The sequence below is a fragment of the Lithobates pipiens genome, unplaced genomic scaffold (assembly GCF_037356315.1).
Source record: "Lithobates pipiens isolate NorthernLeopardFrog02 unplaced genomic scaffold, aLitPip1_a1.2 Scaffold_18, whole genome shotgun sequence".
Classification (NCBI taxonomy): Eukaryota; Metazoa; Chordata; class Amphibia; order Anura; family Ranidae; genus Lithobates; species Lithobates pipiens.
The window spans coordinates 435227308-435239334 of NW_027507758.1; the positions used below are offsets into that span (position 1 = coordinate 435227308).

The following is a 12027-nucleotide window of genomic DNA, read 5'->3' on the forward strand; positions in this document are numbered from 1 at the left end:
GAAAAAACAAAGGTACATACCGTACCTGCTCATGTGTGACCATCACAGTTAGGTCTGTCTAAGCTGCTGGAAGTTTTCTGACAGATTTTAGGAGTTACTGATTTTTGCTCTTTGTATTGATATTATATACTATTAATATAGGTTTTACAATAGAAAAGGGCAAGATATCACACTTTTTACGTAAGCTAAAATCTTTTATTTTTTTGGAAAAGAAGAATATGGTCCTAAATGTACACAAACATATTGCATGTTTTTCTTATTTATGTGAATTTCTATACATATATATTTATTTTTATTTTTTGAGGTGGGGCTTGTTTGTAGTTTACCTAATAATGATAAAGATCATAATCATGATATGCCTATACACTGAAGTCATGTGATATTCTTTCTAAAAATGTGAGTATATGATGACATACAGAAATATATAAATTCTTTATCTGCCATAGATCCAAGACTTATGTATGCTAAAACATTTTCAATATCCTGTATTATTTTTTAAGGTAGGAATGTCCAATGAGGTTTTTCTTAGAGTTCCTAGATGGTTGGAGCAGTATAATGTAACACTTAGGGAAGAAAATACAGACAAGCAGGCCAGTAGCAGATGAGAGGATAGCAAATATCTCCACAGCAGTGACATATTTTCCACTGGTACTCAAATAACCAGGTATGAAGCACACCCAGACCATGACAAAGACCAACAAGCTGAATGTAATAAATTTTGCTTCATTAAAATTGTCAGGAAGATTCCTAGCCAGGAAGGCCAGGGCGAAACAAACCACTGCCAGGAGCCCGATATATCCAATAGCCGTAAGAAATGCCAGTTCAGATTCCTGGTTGCATTCTAGAATTATTTTCGTTATTACAGCATCCCTGTTCTTCTTTATAATAAATGATGTAGATGATAAGAACCCAACACAGATTGCAATCTGAACAGAAGTGGTCAGGCCCACCAGTGCCCTCTGATGAAAGGGCTGGAAGAATTTAATCAAACTCTGGTTGGGCTTTGTTGTTGTGAAGGCAATGATGACAACTAATGTCTTAACTAATATACATGAAATATCCAGGACAAAGCTGATAGCAAACACCATTTGTCTGAGCACACATAAGGTGGTGGAGGGTTCCCCAATGAATGTAAAGGTTCCAATAAAAGACAGCAATAGTGAGATAAGAAGAAGGAAGCTCATTTCTAAGTTCTGGGCTCTCACTATTGGAGTATTCTTGTATTTGATGAACACCAGTGTAACTATAATGGTTTGAAAGATCCCCAGAGTGGCTGCTGTGGAGAATGTGATTGCAAGAGTTTCCCCAAAAGATAGGTAATCCACTTCTTTAGGAATACAAGCAGTTTTATTGTTATTGGACCAGAAGTCTTGGTCACATTTTATACATTCAGTGAAATCTAAAACAAGAAGATATGGGGGGCACACAATATCCATTAATTATGCAAAATATGTATATTTTACTCAAATCATATGTATATTTTAGTAATACAGGTGTTGTATACTATGAATAAAACGAAAAGCTATATGTGAAAAAGTAAGAAAATAATTATCAGCTGTAATATAACAGAATATGTACTTAGCTTCTAGTATGCAGCACGATAGATAGATAGATAGATAGATAGATAGATAGATAGATAGATAGATAGATAGATAGATAGATAGATAGATAGATCCCAGTCTGGGATGACATGTACATGCCATCCAGGTCAGGACCGTTTGTGTGGATAAAGTTTAACTAAAGGCAAAACTTTTTCCTTGTGCCTCCATGGCAGTATACATGTGACAGCAGCGCCGCCTACTTACACCCACAGGACCAGTGCATAGCTATAAAAAGTTTATATTTTGCCACAAGTTTTGGGAAAATTACAATATTTTTTTTTCAGAAAGTAGCCAATAAATGATATATTGCTCAAACATGCCATGGGCATGTGTGAAATTACACCCCAAAATACAATGCTTTTGCTTAGTATGGGGATACCACATGTGTGGGACTTTTTGGCAGTCTAGCTGCATACAGGACCCTGAAAAACAATCACCGCCTTTAGACTTACTAAGGGTGTAAATTCTTGATTTCACTTCTCACTACCTATCACAGTTTCTGAGGCTATGAAATGCCCAGATAGCACAAACCCCCTCCCCCCAAATTACCCAATTTTGGAAACTAGACACCCCAAGCTATTTGCTGAGAGGCATGTTAAATCCATGGAATATTTTATATTTTGCCACAAGTTTCAGGAAAATTACAATACTTTTTTTTTTTTTCACAGAGTTGTCCCTAAATTATATATTGCTCAAACATGCAATGGGAATATGTAAAATATACCCCAAAATACATTCTGCTGCTTCTCCTGTGTACATGGATACCACATGTGTGAGACTTTTTGGCAGTCTAGCCCCGAAATGTGTTTTGACCTGTCCTGGTATTTTATGCACAACATTAGAAGCTTATGCCACATGTCACCCACTCTTCTAACCACTTGATGACAAAGCCCTTTCTGACACTTTTTGTTTACATGGAAAATTATTATTTTTTTAGAACATTACTCTGAACCCCCAAACATTATATATATATATTTTTTTTTTAAAGCAAAGACCCTACAGATTAAAATGGTGGGTGTTTTTTCACACAGTATTTGCACAGCAATTTTTCAAATTTTTGGGAATTTTAATGCACTAAAACACACTATATTGCCCAAATATTTGATCAACTATAAAATATGATCTTATGCTGAGTACATAGATACCAAACATGACATGTTTTAAAATTGCACACAACCATGCACCGGCGACAAACTACATACATTTTTAAAATCCTTCAAAAGCCTATACAGGTTATCACTTTAGACTTACTGGGGTTTTTTTATGATTTATTTTGCTTTTTTATTTTATTTTTAGACTGTTCCTTTCATATTTTTTTTTTTAGTTATTTTTTGTTATCACAGAGAATGTAATGATGGGCATGCATGCACCGTTTTTTGTTTTTTTAACTGTGGTAGTGAAATTACCTCTTACAGCGATGGAGTCGCTGATTTATGTATCGTGGGAGCAAACACTGTTGCTGTCAAGATAAATAAATCAGTGCTGCAGCTGAATGGCATACCTGAAAACAATAAAACACAGTAAACAGTAAAGTATAAAATAATTACATACCTGAAAACAAACATGATAAAACATATTAAACATAGTAAAAAGAGGAGAACAATAGAGAGGGGACAATAGAAAGAGAATAGAGAGAGAGCAATAAAACGACAACTATTTTTGGCTTTTTTATTAAATTTTTTTTTTTTACCCTTTTATTTGTAACTGTAACGGGTTCCAGGTTTGGGTCTCTCAAAATGCGATGGCTTCTTTGGAGACCCTGTGAATGGCTATATCCACGCTTGCTACAGACACGACATCTTCTTTGGGGTGATCGTTGGGTAGGGGTACCAGGGAGAACATACGGAAAATGCCTCTCGTGCAGCTGGCTCACTGCATTTGTGAAGAAAAGAGGGAGGTAAATGGGATTATTGCGGTGCTAATAGTAGTGAAAAGAATAATGTATTTATAAAAAAAAAATATTTTATTAAATATACTAAAAACAACCACGGAGGTACAGTGAGTTCAAAATTTTGAAACTACAAATATTAATATCCATACAGACAGTGTTCACGATCCATCAGTTAGTTTAAATAACAAAATTCTTGGCTATTCAGATGAAATCCCGACATGTTTCGCCTACACAGAGGCTTCTTCAGGGGAGCCAATAATTGATGGAGGAAAATTTTAAAACAACAGATGAGAAAGAAGATTCACTGTGAATAGAGTACAACAAAATTAGTGGATCCGGTTAAAATGAGAAAGCACAGCCCAGACCCTTAACGACGCCCACTTAACTCCAAAGGTTAATAGGTTAAAAGAAGGCCAATGATGTGTGTCATTATGGTGACGCCTACTTGTCTCATAAATAAATAATACAAAAAATCTAGTAAATAGCCGTTTAAATTGTGAGCTGCCAATTTGTATACCAGCTCCAATTGGTTCTGTTACATTATTATCGTTTTTTTCGTTGTTTTTAAGTCCGCCCCTTCAGTGGAGACCCCTTTGGGAGAGCGCGCCTGTTCCCTCCATCTCCGACTATGGTGCCTGTACGGACGCATGGGTCAAGCTATGTGGAAGCTAGACCTATAAATATGCGGACTGTAGTACCAGCATATGCACCCCGCTGTGGCCTTGGATCGGCAGTATCTTGGAGGGTTCTTCTGAACCCCCCTACTGTCCTTCCCACAGTCCCCGCATATGCCTGAGACGGCATTTCAGTCTCCGTGGTTACGGAGACGCCGCCGCAGTGCACTGTGGGGGTTGTAGGCTAACCCGTTCGGGACGCATGCGCAGTCTCGCATTTGTTGTCCGCTCACACCCGGCGTCACTGACGTGACGCCGGATATGTGAGGGAGATAAAAGGCACACTCACAGTGCAGGTGTGTCGGCCCTGCAGAGCATGATTGCGTTGATTCCGCCGTGAAGGTTAGTCTTTAGAGGAGTACATGGTCTGTCCACACAGCCCATGCTTCTTCTCCTACCTTTCAGTTATATCTAGCTTTATCCTCATGATTTACTGGGATCTGTCCGGTTTGTTTTTTTTTTTTTTTTTTTTTTTTTATACTTTAGATCAATCTCTTTAGCTGCTGCACCTGTTGTCCGATCGGTCCACCTGCTGCAGCCTTTTGCCATACAGTGACCCTATGCCTCTATCAGTAAAGCATAGCAACAATTGTTTCTGCTCTCTCTTTGTGCTTATGGTAAGCATCTTTCAGTGACCAAAAAAAACTTTTTTGAGCAAATTGCTATTTTATATTAAAGTGAATCTCTTTTCATCTTTCATCAACACGTTTTATTTATTTACTTTGATATTACCTATCTGCCTCATTCTGAGGAATTCTCTAATTGTCTTATTATAACCTAGGTTATCATATTAACATCAAAACATCCCAAGGACCTGTGTATTTGTAAACTTTAGTTTCTCTTACGTGACATACTCTACACTAAATTGTTCAGGTAGGTTTCCCTCATTTCCAAATTCTACATTTCACCGAAATGAATTTTTCATTCTTTATTTAATGAATAGGTTTATGGGAGCCTTCCTTGGCCCCATGATTCTTTATGAAAATGGACCTTTTGTTTGTTCCATTTGTCTCCTGCAGTCACCTTCTTTGGGGGTCTCGGGGCCCGGCTTGCTCTCCAGGCTTGAGGGGTGTCTTCACTCTAGTGTGCAGGCGGGGCTCTTTTTCAGAGACTGGTAGGTACTATTGTTCATCACCATAATGACACACATCATTGGCCTTCTTTTAACCTATTAACCTTTGGAGATAAGTGGGCGTCGTTAAGGGTCTGGGCTGTGCTTTCTCATTTTGACCGGATCCACTAATTTTGTTGTACTCTATTCACAGTGAATCTTCTTTCTCATCTGTTGTTTTAAAATTTTCCTCCATCAATTATTGGCTCCCCTGAAGAAGCCTCTGTGTAGGCGAAACATGTCGGGATTTCATCTGAATAGCCAAGAATTTTGTTATTTAAACTAACTGATGGATCGTGAACACTGTCTGTATGGATATTAATATTTGTAGTTTCAAAATTTTGAACTCACTGTACCTCCGTGGTTGTTTTTAGTATATTTAATAAAATAATTTTTTTTTATAAATACATTATTCTTTTCACTACTATTAGCACCGCAATAATCCCATTTACCTCCCTCTTTTCTTCTCCGTATTTGTTACAACTGGGATGAGGTGCGCTGTTAGATCCTTGCCTGACCTGGTTCTTTTCACCTCACTGCATTTGTGTTGGGAAGGTGGGGCACAGCACCATCTGGAAACAGAAGGGCTGTGACGATCTCTTCCTGGAATTTAAGGAAGGATCCAGTTCATCCTGAAGCACATAGGCGTTCAGCAGAGCCAATTGGCATAAGTATACAGACACTTTTTTTGTACCAGCATCTGGCCTTACGGGCAATTAGGTACGGTGTCAACAACTGGTCATTGAAGTTATATTTGTGGATACAGAGGGGTTTCTCCACCAATCGCCATAGGAATTTGGACTGTCGTATCTGCGTGAAGGGAGGACAGAACAAAAATATTCAGTGAATCCCTCCATTTCACTGCGAGCAAATTATTACTTCTCAAGCAGGCTCTCTTCTCCAGCCTAAGACTGCAATCTACAAGCCGCTGAGTAAGCCCCGGCAATTAAATTGCACAGTGCCATATGCGCCAATTCCATGATCAAACAAGTGACTAAAAAGTGCCATGCTTGTGTAATAATTGTCCATGTACGAGTGGTACCCCTTTCTGAATAAGGGTGACACCAATTCCCACACAATCTTACCAGAGCTCGCTATGTAGTTTGGGCATTTCTCCAGTTCCACATGATTATCTTTTCTCTAGTAAACCATAAAACTATATGTATAGTCTGTTGCCCTGTCACAGAGCTTATACATCTTGACCCCATATCTGGCACGCTTGCTGGGAAGATACTGTTTGAATGACAAGCGGCCAGAAAACTTAATCAGGGACTCATTAACGCAGACAACTTGATCAAGAGTAAACAAGGCTGCAGACTGTTGGTTGAAGTGGTTTACGAGGGGCCAAATTTTGTGGAGCCAATCATATTCAGAGTCACCCCAAGGACGACAGAGTTGATTGCCATTGAAATGCATGAACTGCAAGATCTGTCGTATCTAGCCCTGGTCATAGAGGCAGAGATTACGGGCATATGGTGAATTGGGTCAGTGGACCAATATGACCTCAACTCACTTTTAAGTTATGCCCATGAGGAGGGATAGGTCCAGAAAGGTCTTAAATTCGGAGACCGTGATAGGTCTCCAATCTCTGACAAGGGTCAACTGGGGATTAGCAGCAATGAATTGACCAGCATACAAATTGCTTTGGTCCTCAATAGATCTATAGAGATCTTTCGTGAAAAACAGCGAATAAAAATCAAGTCATGTAAAATCAACTGTTTCCACCTGAATTCCTATTGGTCAGTGAATGGGGGAAGTACGGTTGCTGCAGAAGTGGTAGGCTCCCAATTAGGATTGGCAAATGCAGCAGGAAGGGCACTATGGGCTCAACAGGCCTGTGTTTGTCTTCTTCTTGGTGGCTGTGGGACACTAGTTGTTCTAGCCACCTCACCAGCTTGAACCGCACTTATGGGACTCACCACGTCACCACGTGATACTGCAGTGCTGGTTTGACTATGACCAGGATGTACTAAGCGCTGGTGCTTGCCAGTTCACCAGAAGGATGACCGGCACTAGTACTGGCTCTCTGCTCTATATGAGACCCCTGTGGTTCTTGCACCTCAACAACAGAAGAAGAACAGGGTCGGGTACGCCTGACCTTAGTAGGGACCACTAATCCGTCATCAGAGCTAACTGTCAGGGTGTGGCTGCTGTCTCCTGGATTGTATTCTGAGCCTGAATCTGACAGATGGGTCACTCTCATCTGTCATGCTTAGAAACGTATATGCCTCCTCACTAGTGTACATTCGATTGGACATTATGGCCTCTAAATTTACTGGTACAACTAGTGAAACTCACAAGAAAAAAGAGCACCTGACTGTCAGCGACTGCTTCAATCGCTACCAAAAAACTGTTAGCGTTTGCAGGAATCAGGCCTGTCTCTGCAAATGCTGCAGTTATGTGTTTTGTAAGTGACAGTAATCGATTGATACTGTACTTGGGTGGGCTGGGCTGGGCGGAGGGGCTAAACGCAGGTGCTAGCAGGTATCTGGGCTGATCCCGCTAACACTGCTTTTTATGAACCCTAAACTACTGGGGACACTAGTATAGATCGGATCAGATCAAAGATAATGATCCGTTCAGATACTATACCACTAAGGGAGGTGTATGGTGCATGCGTGGGTGTTAGCACTAATCTCATACTGCCTGGGGCTACGCAGACCCTAACGGACGCTAAAACCCAACAAGTGATCAGGGGGTTAAACCTTTATTAGGTAATATATGGCATGTACCCTGACACTATAAAAAAACTAACTAACCATCATCACACGTGACACTAATACGGAGATCACTGGTGACAGGGGGTGAAAGGGTTAACTAGGGGGCAATCAGGGGGTTAATTAGGTAATATATGGGGTTACCTGATTCTATAAAAACCTGACGGTGAAAATAATCAACTAACTGGCTAATTAGCATCACCTGTGACACTAATGCCGCGATCAGAAAAAATATCTATTTGTGACACTGAGACAGGGGTAAAAGGGTTAACTGGGGTGTGATCAAGGGAGTAAACCTAACTAACTATACTAACACTGATTAGAGTCACAAATGACACCAATGCAGTGATCAGTGAAAAATTGGAAAACTGCCATTGGTGATACAGTGACAGGGAGTGCAGGGGTTAGCTGGGGGGGGGGGATCGGGGTGTGATAAGTGTGCCTATGTGTACTGTGTCAGTGTAGTATTGGTGCAACTCACTGTAAGACGTCCTCTCTCCTCTCTCTGGAACGGAAAAGAATTACAGGAAGGGGAAGCATTTTCATTCGCCAGAACCGATCAGCAGGTCCAAGCCAGAAATCATTGGCCTGGACCAGAAGACTGATCGGTTCTGCAACAAATCCGATTGCCACAGGCACATACAGGTACGTGGTTTTGCGCAACCGTGCCACTTTGCCAATGTATATCGGCGTGAGTCGGTCGGCAAGTGGTTAAGGGGGTAAATCCTTCTGCGGCTGAAGTGGTTAAGGGCTTGTTCACACTTGACTAAATTTCAAACTCCTAATAAACACTTCCTTAGCATTAATGCACTTTAGTATAGGCGTTAGACTGGCGTTAATGCTCTTTAGTATGGGAGTAAGACTGGTGTTTTACAAGCATTATGCCCTATGCGTGGTTTCGACGCATTTGATGCACGTTAAGACTGCTCCACAAGTGACATTACTGGAAATAAACAATTTGAAGGGTGACTTATCATGCTGAATGTTTCCTGTACATACTCCTTTAGCAGGGAAGGCAGCAGCATGGATTCCTTTACTTTGCTTTATCTCATGTTTGGCTGCCTGCAGATGATGCTGATGTATGAGCAATTGGCTGGGCAGAGGCACATTGATCTCAAACCAGCGTCAAACAGCACAAACAGGAAGTGCTTACAGGACACTCTATCATTACAGAGCATTGTGGGACTAATTATACCGTGCCATAAGCGCCTGCCAATGCGTTTATGGAGTGTTACCATAGATTTGAATAGGAGGTGTTAAAAGGCTGCACACAACATTGGTGTCACTCACGATTCCATATGTACGGAATTCGAAAATCTCCTTTTGCTATGTGTTTACACCCATTATTTAAGGTTGTTCAAGATAAGCCTCTCATGTAAACCTTGTCTTATGTTTTCTGCAGCTCACAGTCATTCATGCTAAGGTACTTTTTTGTATTGACTTTATTTTTGGAACCTGTATGACTTGTTTGTACCTCCCTCGTTATACCCTTTTGTTTGTATGGTTGTACCCCAACGATTTGTATACTCATTTATGTCAAATAAAATTCTTGAATGGAAAAAAAAAAAAAAAAAAAAAAAAAAAAAAAAAAAAAAAAAAAAAAAGGCTGCACACTCCTCCAGACTTGGTATGAGGCTTCAATTTTGAAGCAATGCAGCGCTAACGCTTCATGTTTTGATAATGTGAACACCACTGAGTGCTGTCCATAGTATAATTTGCATATACATTTGAGGGGTGTTAAAAATACCCCTCAAACTCCTGCTTTCAAAGCCAGTGTGAACTTAGCCTAATATTGAGGCTGTGTTCACGCTATCTTCGCTTGCAGCTCACAGCAGGGGTCTCTGTTCACCGTTTTTTGGGCTGAATTCTGACCTGAAACGGACCAAAAGACGCACAGGGCTCCTGTGCAAATCCGCAGTGGAGCCGTAGCAGAGATATGTGAACTGGCTCCATAAGGAACTGGTCAAAATCTCCTGCTATTGCGAATTGGATGCAGGGAACTTGCATCCAATTCCCAATAGTGTGAATCCAGCCTAAAGCTGCAGTCCAAATGTATTGCAACTCTAGAATAACCATCATCACATACACTGCCATGTATGTCAGTGGCATTATATAACCCACTCTCAGGTAAAATATATTCAAAGCATTCTATATTATGGGCCTACATTTAAGCCTTTTCAAGCCCAAATACTGGTTGGATATGAAGAGACACAAAAAAGACCAAATAATGTAAACTAGCTTTCAACAAACTTGCCTGCATCCAACCAGTGCAATCAGGATATACCTGTAGGAGGCATACGCAGACAAAATTTAGGCTGAGTTCACACTAGTGCAAATTGGATGTGGGTTTCTCCGCATTCAATTTGCATGTCAGGAGACTGTGATCGGCTCTCAATAGAGTCGGTTCACACAGCTCCAGGATGGCTGCGGAGCGGTTTGCAGAAGAGCCCTGTGCTTTTTTTTGGTTTGTTTCAACCAAAAATTTCGGTCCTGATTCGTCCCCGAAATGGAGAATGGGGACGCACCGGATACCTGCTGTGAACTACTCCACACAGCAGTGTGAACCGAGCCTTAACGTGAATCAATTAAAGAAAAACACCTGAGAGGTGAAGGGAAATAAGGTGAACAGGAGAAAGTATAGGAAAAGTCCCCTAACAAGCAAAGCCTTATATAGCCATTAGAACAAAGCTTCCACCTCTCTTAACTCCCACCTGTATCTCAAGGTAGAACAAAGGTATATACATAGCCAACATCCTTATACTTCAAAGTCCATCTATTATAGAACATTTTTTTAAAAACTAGCTCAATCATAATATTCAGTTGCAATCTATCCCAATGTATTATTGGCTTATAAAGCTACAGAACCCCACGCTGCTTTTTTGGGCCTGGGTGCCCATAAACATCCTGACAAAACCAGTCTAAATACACCAGTGTCCAAAAAAGATGCTCCTTACTTTGTTTTTGCATTCCAATATGCTGGAAATGGACACCTTCAGTCACCATGACAATGTCAGGTGATTAAAACGCATGGTGCACCTTGTAATTTCATCTGGTAAGCAGGTGCAGCAGTCACAGAGTGGATCCGTAGGACTTCTTGAACAATCCAAAGGCAGACAGGGGAAAATACTTCAGAGGCTTCTGTGGTGGCTCATGTTCCCAAGAAGCTCTCTGAGCTAGGCCCATAAACTAGGGTTGCCACCTCATCCTTTTAAACCCGAAACACATTCATTTCACATAATAAGTCACCAAATGATTTTAATTACCACCTTAATCAGCCACAGAACCTATGTAATTAATATGTGTTCGGTTTTAAAGGGATGAGGTGGCAACCCTACCATAAACCCACCTTAAAGTGTTTGTACACCCTGTACAACCACTTTTACCTACAGGTAAGCCTATATTAAGGCTTACCTGTAGGTGCTGGAAATATCTCCTAAACCACAGAGGTTTATTTACAAAAAAGCAGAGCGCCAATGACTACAGCGCATGCGCACTTTAGAAAGGGCACATGGTGCCGTTTCTAATAGGGGTCGTGTCGTGACTGGTGGCTCATGTGACGTCACATGACTCCAGCCAGTCACAGAGCCAGAGTTCGCGGCCCCGAAAGGAAGAGGGGCGAAGATGGACACTCCCTGCTAGTGGGGGCAATGGTGACATCGCAGGCTTCGGTTTCAGGTAAGTGACACATAATGGGCTACTATTCGATGCATAGTAGCCCATTATGCTTTACCTTTGCAGGGAGATAAAGAGGAAGTAAAACCCACCAGGGTTTACTTCATCTTTAAAGCTGGAGCTTTCTACCCAGAAGATACCTCCAGCAGGTCAGATTTAGGACCAAATAAAACATGGCTGGAGGAGGTGAGAGTGCGGGGTGGCTTATATTCTTCTCTGTTGGTTTCCTGTACGGGTCAGGTGGGAGGAGTAGTCTCTCGGTTGGCTGTCCTAAGAGGAGAGAAGAGGGGAGGAAGAAATTTGGGGCTTCTAGCCAACTATAATTTCCAGAAGCAGAGTTCAGCAATGGCTGCTTCCACAT

The 12027-nt window shown here is 41.0% G+C and overlaps 1 protein-coding gene and 1 long non-coding RNA gene across 2 annotated transcripts in view; one reads left to right on the top strand and one right to left on the bottom strand.

Moving 5' to 3' along the window:
• Nucleotides 1-225: 225 nt before the first annotated feature.
• Nucleotides 226-12027, bottom strand: part of LOC143986736 (extracellular calcium-sensing receptor-like) — a 40304-nt gene continuing 28502 nt past the window's right edge. The window contains exon 7 of the mRNA XM_077485144.1: nt 226-1399. Coding sequence (XP_077341270.1) covers nt 489-1399 — 911 coding nt within the window. The 3' untranslated portion in view covers nt 226-488. The remainder of the gene's footprint in view (nt 1400-12027) is intronic.
• On the top strand, nt 4380-5910 carry LOC143988492 (uncharacterized). Its single transcript, XR_013276873.1, has 5 exons — nt 4380-4508; nt 4653-4783; nt 4948-5039; nt 5186-5280; nt 5432-5910. It is a non-coding gene; the product is annotated as an uncharacterized LOC143988492 (long non-coding RNA).